This window comes from Notamacropus eugenii, chromosome 5 (assembly GCF_028372415.1).
Source record: "Notamacropus eugenii isolate mMacEug1 chromosome 5, mMacEug1.pri_v2, whole genome shotgun sequence".
Lineage (NCBI taxonomy): Eukaryota > Metazoa > Chordata > Mammalia > Diprotodontia > Macropodidae > Notamacropus > Notamacropus eugenii.
Genome location: NC_092876.1, coordinates 7,722,733 through 7,732,030, shown reverse-complemented (window position 1 = coordinate 7,732,030; position 9,298 = coordinate 7,722,733). Strand labels below are relative to the sequence as shown.

At 38.8% G+C, this 9,298-nt stretch overlaps 1 protein-coding gene across 5 annotated transcripts in view; it reads right to left on the bottom strand.

Moving 5' to 3' along the window:
- Positions 1-257: 257 nt before the first annotated feature.
- The window catches only part of LOC140508263 (uncharacterized), a 30,475-nt gene continuing 21,434 nt past the window's right edge, over positions 258-9,298 (bottom strand). For 4 of the 5 annotated variants that reach the window (XM_072616062.1, XM_072616065.1, XM_072616063.1 and 1 more), the window contains 6 exons: positions 7,743-7,862; positions 7,170-7,300; positions 5,379-5,504; positions 4,892-4,987; positions 3,052-3,284; positions 258-1,988 (listed from right to left, as the gene is read on the bottom strand). In XM_072616062.1, coding sequence (XP_072472163.1) covers positions 1,072-1,911 — 840 coding nt within the window. In that variant the 5' untranslated portion in view covers positions 1,912-1,988; positions 3,052-3,284; positions 4,892-4,987; ... (1 more) ...; positions 7,170-7,300; positions 7,743-7,862 and the 3' untranslated portion in view covers positions 258-1,071. Of the gene's footprint in view, positions 1,989-3,051; positions 3,285-4,891; positions 4,988-5,378; positions 5,505-7,169; positions 7,301-7,742; positions 7,863-8,236; positions 8,434-9,298 lie in introns of all 5 variants that reach the window. The other variant, XM_072616066.1, reaches the window with a different exon arrangement.

Genomic DNA, 9,298 nt, shown 5'->3' with positions numbered 1-9,298 from the left:
TTCGTATATTATGCACCTGATTTATTCAATTTCTCAAGCTTTTTTTATAAGTCATTTCTTTCCCAGAAGTACAGAGATAGAGGCAGGATTTGAATCCATTCTCTGATTCAAAACCCAGCACCCTATGTGTTACAATTAGTGCCTTCCTTACACTGTTCTGAATATCAATTTGAATGAAAAGTAACTAAACTATCCACAGAGTTTAGCTTACTGATTCCACTGTGAGACTTGTAATTCATGAAATTAGTAGCAACAGCTAGCTTTTCAAATGTGATTTAATACTTGCAAAGTTCTTTACAAATATTCTCATCTGTTCTGCACATCAATTGTAGGAGATAGCTGCTATTATTATCCCATTTTACAGAAGGGGAAGATCAAGCAGGAATAGGTTAAGCAATTTTCCCAGGGTCGCAGACTTACTAAGTGTCATTTAGTGTCACCAAAGAACAGCAAACAAAATAGATACTAATTAATTAGGAAATGGTTAAAGAAATTATAATATATGAATGCTATGGAATATTACTGAGAAGTAATGACAAACATTAGAATTTCAAAGAAAAATTGATTATATTTGTAGGGCTTTGTGAACAGTATGGAATTTGGAATGTCTAATAAAGTCTATAATACAAGAGGCTTCCCTCATTACTTAGATCCATAAGTTTTATCTCCAACATGATTTCATGATCAAGAATGAACTCTATAGAAAGACCGTGATGTTGACAGAAGGCATTGCTTTTATAAACTCTCTTACCAGTAGAAATATCCTGATGTCTAGTGATCTCTGTCTTCTAGAAAAATGCATATCCCCATTAAGCAAATCCATAAGCCTTCTCTCCACTATGAATCCTCTGATGTAAAGCGAGAGATGATCTCTAGTTGAAGACTTTCCCTCATCGAAAACATATAGGGCATTTCCTCAGAATGAATTATCTACTGTTGAACAAACTCTGCACTCCATTTGAATGCCTTTTCTCATTCATTACAGTGATGAAATTTCTATCTAGTAAGAATTCTCTGAGGGGAAATAAGAGATGACTAATACTTGAAGATTTTTTGACCTTGATCACATTCCTAAGGTTTCTCTGTAAGGCAGATTCTGTGATATTGAGCAAGAGAGGCCCTCAATCTGAAAGTATTTCCACACTGATTACATGCATCAGGTTTCTCTCCAGTGTGGCTTCTCTGATGTACAGAGAGACTGGAATTCCTTGTGAAAGCCTTTTCACATTGATTACATTCATAAGGTTTCTCTCCAGTGTGGACTCTCTGATGGTAAGCAAGATGTGCCCTATCCAGGAAAGCCTTTTCACACTGATCACAATCATAAATTTTCCCTCCAGTATAGATTCTTTGATGGTAAGCAAGAGTGAACCTTTTTGTGAAAGTCTTTTCACATTGATTACATTCATAAGTTTTCTCTCCAGTGTGCTTTCTCTGATGTATAACAAGCCTAGATCTATTTGTGAAAGTATTTCTACATGGATCACATTCATAAAGTTTCCCTGCAGTGTGAATTTTATGATGGTCAATGAGCTTTGAGTTCTGGATGAAAGCCTTCCCACCTTCATTTCGTACATAAAGCATCTCTCCACTACAGCTTTTCTGATGTCTGCCAAAGTTAGAACTTAAGCTGATAGCCATTTCCTGTTGATTGCTTTGAAATATTTGTATTTTAGGATGCTTCTCGTTAGAATACATAAGTCCAAACTTTTCAGTAAAGCATTCCCTATTGTCACCATACTGAAAACACTCATTTTCTGAGGCAATTTTATTACAGTGAATTACGACTGAATATTGTCTGAAAACCTTTTCACCTTTATCAAATTCAAAGTGATTATTTTGATTTTTCTCTATCTTGATATCCGAGTCACAGATTTCTCTCAAACTGAAGTCACGGGGACCATCACTCATAAATCTTTGCAGGCAAGAGTCTTCCACAGAAATGGTTAGCTTTGCAGTAGTCTCCACTTCAAAACTGGTTTCTGCATCTGAAGAAAAGAAAGAAACATAGTTACAACACACACGCACGCGCACGCGCACACACACACACACACACACACACACACACACACACACACACACACACACACACACACACCACTTCTCTTCCCTCCACTGGAAGGAAGTAAACTGACTTATATTCTATCTCCCTAGTGAAAAGAAGAGTTTTCAAACTCAAATGAAAATGACATTAGTTCACACATGCAGGATATTTTAAAAGAGGAACCTCATAAACTATTAACATTGGATGTTCACAACAAGTCTGACAAAGGGTGGGATTCTCATTATACTTTAGAATTCAAGCCATGAGCTCCAAATAGTCAAGTGAAAGGACTAACATCCCTGTAGGTGAGACTAGAACTCAAACCCTTTGACTGAGCATACTCTTTTCCCAGCACTAGATGGTCTTTTTCCATTTCAATCCTTCGTTCAAAGGTCTTTTGTTGAGTATTCTTTTTATTTTGCTGTGTTCATGTTATCTTTTTGAACAGTTTTGAGGCACTATCACTTGGTGGTCCTTTGTAAATTTCATATGTTAAGCTAGGTTTACAATTTTCACTTGTCTTGTATTAAATTTCAGTGTTTTATACAACTTTTTTCATATCCTATTCAGATCCACAGATATATCCTTGTAAAACACATAATTTCAAAATACATTTTCCATGTTTAAAAATACTTTGTCTTGTTCTGAATCTTCAGACTTTCATCCTTCTTTCAGGAAGTTGATAACATGATTCCCTATTAGTCCCCTAACAGCATTTCTTATTTAGTGGTTCATAATCACATTGAGAATTCTAAGCAATTTGAGCTAAAAATTTTCAATGGCATCTTAAGCAGTATTTACACAATTTTGTTACAAATATATTTTTACTTTCAGACAATAAGGATGTGTATGTTTCAAACAAAGCAGGTTTCTTTATACAGTGATTCTAAATCCTCATGCTCAGGCCTATAACGATTTTGGTGATCATGCAGTGATTCCACCAAACTCTGAATCCTTCTAAGTAAAACATAATTGTTTACAAACTGCCAAAAAGGTTTGATATTCACCTGTAAATCTATTCCCAGTGGATGGTCACAGGCACTCACATCCCTTCATTTGCTTTCTGTAAAATTCCAGGGTTACCTTGTAATTGTATCTCATCAGTGCTGTAATCATCAGACCAAGACACTACAAATGTTTGTGTTCTTGCAGTGCAGATGGCAGGCTCTTTGAAAAACATGCTCACGAGGCATGGGCATTACAAGACATCTCGGAACCATCGAGGACCATCCCAACCACTCTACAAAAAAAAGACCTTATGCTGCCTTTCACTGTAAAATTGTTTTATTTGAACTTATCTTCTGCTTGTGTTACTATTCTATCAGGCAGATTTTCAAAAGATCTCATTGGTAACATAGGTTATTCATTCTGTAGAAGAGTTTCTGTGAAGATATAGACATGTGTTAGTGGTAGCAAAAAGTGCATTAGATTGTGTTTTTGGACTGATCTTCAATCTCAGAATATTCTCTCTTCTTTCATCCTTATTTTTTCCTCTGTCTTCTGGCTCCTTCCCTACTGCCACAAACAAATCCAGGTCTTATGGAGAATCAAAGAAACCTACTTGGTCCATTCATCTCCACTACATATTGTCCTACATCTTTCTCCCCTTTCATTGCTAAATACATAGAGATGCCCATCTAAAATTAGTGTCTACAACTCCTTTCTTCCTTTCTTTGAAACTGTCTGATGTCTGGCTTCCAGCTTCCTTGTTCGACTAAAACAGTTCTCTGTAAAGTTATGAATCCTCTCCAAATGACCAAATCCAATGGCCTTCTTCAATCCTCATCCTTCTTGAGCTCTCTAGTGCCTTTTTCTAGACACTCTCTTTTCTAGGTTCCCATACATTCTTTTTTCTCTGAACACTGCTCCTTTCTTGGTTCAGGGCTGTGTCACCTCACACCTATGGTGTTACAAGAGCTGCTTGGTCGATTCCAATTCTTTCTCCAGTCCATTCAGTCCTCTAAACAGCTGTCAAATTCATCTCCCTAAATAAAGCACACTTCTGACCATAGCACTGCTTACTCAATAAGCTCCCACGGGGTCCCTCTCACCAGGATCCAAATCTTCTGGTTGCTAAAATACTTCCTGATCTTCCCCTTTCCCTACTTTTCCCTAAGGGAAAAGTCTTCTTTTCCCTTACTCTCATTACACATATGTGATAATCCAGTAGTAGGCATCTCCTTTCTGTTCCCTCAATGGGACCTTCCATGCCCCAACTCCATGTGCCACCTCTCATGTCTAGAATGCTCACCCTGGCCTGCCCCCTGCCCCCCAGAAGGACCAGCTACAATGGGCCTTTTGCAGTGTTGCTTGACCTTTGTGCCTTCCCTCTCTTGATTAGCTCTGATTTCTCCTGGCTATCGCAGGTCTCCACATAATGGCTTGCATATTGTCTACCCTACTACTTTATGAACCTTCTGAAAACAGAGGTTGTCCCTTGCCTTTCTTTGTATCTGTGTCACAGCACAGTGTCTAACACATGCTAGGTGCTTAATCAATGTTTGCTGACTTTAATATCTAGGAAAGAGCTCATATAGGAAAACATGAGCTCTTTTTGTATTCTTTCTGGAGATACTCTTGCCCCAAAGTTTTAAGCAATAACTTCTTAAAGGATCATATATTTATCACTAAAAGGGAAATGAAAGACCATGGTGTCCAACCTCCTAATTTCACAGATGGGGAAACTGAGGCTCAGAGGTTCAGTGACTTTTCCAGAATCGTACAGCTAAAAAGCATGTAAAAAGAATTCTGAGTCAGTTCTTCCTGCCCCCAAGACTAGCATTCCCTTTACAACAAAGATGCTTATTGTGATAACAGGCCTTATATACCTGCTTTCATCTCACTCACCTGGACAGGAATTTCCTGGGCCTTTTTGATCCAGGATCCATAATACTTCCCTTTTTTCAAAATGAGAGGTACAATCTTCTCTGAGATCTGGAATTCCTTGGCATAGGAATAAGAAAAGGATGAGAAGGAAGAGCAGTTTTCAGAGACTTTGCAGACAAAATTCATGTCCCGGCAGGGGCTAGGGATAGATAATCTCTGAGATTAGTTCCAACTCTGAGAATCTATAATGCTTTTTTGTTTTGTAACCTGAAGCTACCTAAAATAGGAAAGAGAACATTTCAGTAGTAACAAAAGAAAGTGCCAGCTCCTTATCACAAAATACAAAGACCTTTGGTTGGGAATACCAGCGAGCAGGAAGACTCTGTTGAGAGACCACCACTTTTGTGTTTCTAATAATTAATAAATGCTCAAACCCTGTACATTAGGGAAGGAAGAAAGACACTTTTTTGATGGCACATTCAGAGTTATCAGGGGAAATTGTACTTACCCAGGAAAAGCAGGTTCTGGGAATTTTCTAGCATCACCTCCTTGTACAGCTTTTTCTGAGAATGGTCCAAGAGGCAGTACTCCTCCTGGTGAGGTCCACAGCCACATCCTTGAATGTCAATGACTCCTAACCATCAAAGTTCACAAGACTTAGAGCTGAAAGACACTGAAGAATTCATGTAGTCCAACCCTCATCAATTTACAGGAGTAAACTGAAGCACAGAGAAGGTATTTCTTAAAGGTTATCTCATGTTAGGAGTGTCAAAGTCAACATTTAAAACCAAAGGTTTTCTTAAAAATCCATTGAAACACTGAAAAAGAACATTTTATATTTGCAGTTGGAATAAAGGTGACAAATACTATGGAATGCTTCTCCCTAAGGAATCAGGGAGAAGATATGTATTCCGTCAGTGAGGTACAAGGGTTTGTAGAGAAGAAAGAAAGTGATGTGAAATTTCTTCCTCAGCATAACTGTCATGGTAACATGTTAAGAAAATTCTATGAAGAGTTTGTGAGATGTCAAGTTTTATATAGGGTGGGGGTAAAGACATTACCTATGATCACTGAAGAGAGAGCAAAGAAATAGCAACAATGTAGCTAATTTCCTAAAAACCTGAAATAGTCTTATCTACATGAAAACATGAAGAGGATTTTTAAGAGATAGCAGTCACAATCTGGACTCTGACTCTACGGAGCAGTAGGAGACCATTACCAGCCAAGGGAAGGAGAGTTATATAGAGATATATTGAGGGCTTGAGGTGAAAAAGGATAAGATTTATCAGAGCCAAAACATCTTAAATCTTTGATTTATGATTGCTTTCACATGTTAATGGCATATATTCATTAATTTTAATATTTTGTTATATAAAAATAAGAGTAATTATGATGAGGAAAAGAGGGTTCCTTCATTTATTACAAGTGTAATATTTCATTCCTGGGGTTGGAGACTGATCTAATTCATGAGAAAGATGTTATCAGTTTATGAGAAATAAGTTATTGAAACATACCCCTAGAACTCTGCGAGGCCATTGGAGAGCGAGAGTCAGAATTGTGGGTTAAGAGGAAGACTGATGGATGAACTACAAGGGATAGGCCAGATGTGAAAATACTTTGACACTTTCAAGGGATCATCTATTTTTCCAACCTACTACATGTAGAATGTGTTTGGCCAATGTCTTCTTCTTTTATCTGCCATTTTCATTAGTGCTATGATTGGCTTTTTCAGTGGTTCTATTACTTAGAAACAATTCTCGATCACATGGATAAGGTCATCTTTTCACTTTCATCATTTTGATTACTTCTTTAACACATCTGATTCATACTTTTTTGAAGTTCATATTTCTTCTTTACCTTCTTTCATTTCTAAATTATTTCACATCTGAGTAATTAAAGCATTTTTGCTCTTTTCTCACTTTTTGAGATTCCCACGAATTTACAGACTTTTCCTTTTCGCCAGGGTCTCTTGAGTCACAGTTTTTTATTGCATGGTATTTATTCATCATATGGGCTCTCATTATATGTAACAGAGACTAATGAGTGAAACAGTTTTCTTTGAAATAGTTGTCATGAGGAAGAATGCGAAAGCCAAAACAAGAAGGCAACAAGTTGGGGGAGACGTGTCATGCCAGACATGGAAGAACAGCTGAAGAAACAGTTTAAAAAGATGTTTTGTTTTGCTTTTTAAACTATCATTATGTAAGAGGCATAGGCAACTTCACAGACAATCTTCTATATAAAAGGAAATCCCCACGTCTGTTGAGGTTGGTCAAGCCTGTGGCTGCTCTGCACTCACCTGCCAGGGGGGTCTCTGGGGTCCAGGGGCCATTCCCTCAGGTTCCCTGCTGGGGCCAGGTCTTGGTCCTCTTCAGGCTGAGTAGGGGAGGGGGAGACATCTTTCCCCTCACTCCCAAGGCAGAGGCTGGCCTACAAAGATTGACAGAGGGTGAGACCCCTCAAGAGTTACAAAGCCCCAGGAACTACCCTCAGGGAAGAAGCTCCAACCAGAAAAGGAGGGCAGATAGAGTAAGGCTTGGAAACAAATATGGTCTGAATTTGAAAACTACTTTCCACCCTCTCATATTCCTTCTCTCCTATCCCATTTTCCCTCCCCTTCATCCCATAGAGAACCAAGGGGCAGGAAGGGGTTTCACATCCCATATGGGAGGAAACCAGTCAGAGGCTCAATGGTCCAATGGATCCTGAGTCAGAACTTTCCCTCCAACTGTGGGTACCATCTATGTGACCCATTAGTAAAGCAGGGGATGGAGCTGCAGGACAGTGGGGATGTGATGGGAAGCCTGGACAAGAAGCAGGAGCCGGGGCCTAGGAAGGAGGTGGGATCCTGGTATACTTTTAGGACACTCACCAAGACAACAAAAGGGGAAGATGAGGCCCAGTGGAAAGGGAATCAAGAAAAAGCAGGGTCCTGGCCAGAGTCCTGGCTCAGATCTACAGTCAGTCCTCAACTTTTGTGAGGGTAACGTCTCTAGAAAACAGCATGAAAGTAAAAAAATGTGAATGTCAATACGTTGAACTTATGGGGAAAAAAAACTGTAACCTTTTGCCTTTTGTTGAAAATATATTTTTCTGCATACAATTCTTTATAACAAAACATTAATTCTGATATTATGCACTTTTCCTAAACCAGTAACCATGAAATAGCCCAGAAAATATAGTACACGAAACTGCTAACATGCAAAACAATTTTTTCTCACCAGTAACTGCCTAGAATTGTTACCTTTTGTGCTACCATCTCAAATAAAAACAAAAAAATTGATTTCAGACAGTATTCACATTTCATAAATATTGTATAACATGTAACATTCTTAAAATGAATATATTCTTAAGCCTAAATCTTACCTTCCACTGTGACAGGTGTGGGTGTGAGGGTATCGTACTGCATGCTATATTGCTGTAAACCTCTCTACCTCGTCCACTCTCTGAAAACCAAGGGAGGAGTGCTGGGCACTTTCATCACTCAGCCCAGCTGGCCAGCACCTCAGCATGGTCAGTTCCATATGCCTGTGCTCCAGGTCCTTTTAAGAGCTCTAGCAGTCCTGGGAGCAGAGACAGGGAGTTTGCTAGGGACAGGGCCCTCCCCCTCTTACTGAGGCACCCCAAGCCATGCAGCTGACTTCCTTCCTGACACCTGAAACTCACTCTCATCTGAACTGATTAAAGGAACACACACACACACACACACATTTGGATTCATAATCTAAATTACATTTGGATGTACATAATGCACATAAATGTACATAAATACATTTCAGTAAAGAGAGAAACAGAAGGGAACAGGGAAAAGATAAAAGGGAATAAGAGGAAGAGTAGATTAAGGAAGAAATTAGCTCTAATCATAACAAAATAAAGGATGCACAGAAATCCTCAGTGCTTTAGGTGCTGTTCCCACCTACACACTTAAAGAAGTATTACAGAATTAATGTGCAACAGATGTCAAAACATTATACCAAGACTTTTTCATGCTAGCAAAGAAGAGGAAACAAGGTGAGTACCAGTACATTAGGGGATGGCTGAGGAAGTAGATAAATGCTATGGAATAGTATTTGGGAGAAATGACAAATTCTAATATTTCACAGAAAAATTATTTATATTTAAAGGGCTTTCTGCACAGTACAAAATTTGGGATATCAAGTCTATGCATCAAGTTCAAACTGGCCTCACTTCTAGCTTTCCCCATTCAAAATTCTATTAGAAAAATGCCAAAATCCAATTAGAAAACTCCCCCACTCATATCTGACATTAGTAAGTAAAAATTAGGATGTGATCAGAATTGTTTTTTTCAGGAGGCGGAGCCAAGATGGCGGAGTAGAAAGACGCACATACACATAGCTCCGAACCCACAACCCACAGAACGGCTAGAGAGGACCAACTCACGGTGAATTCTGCACCCAGAGGCCACGG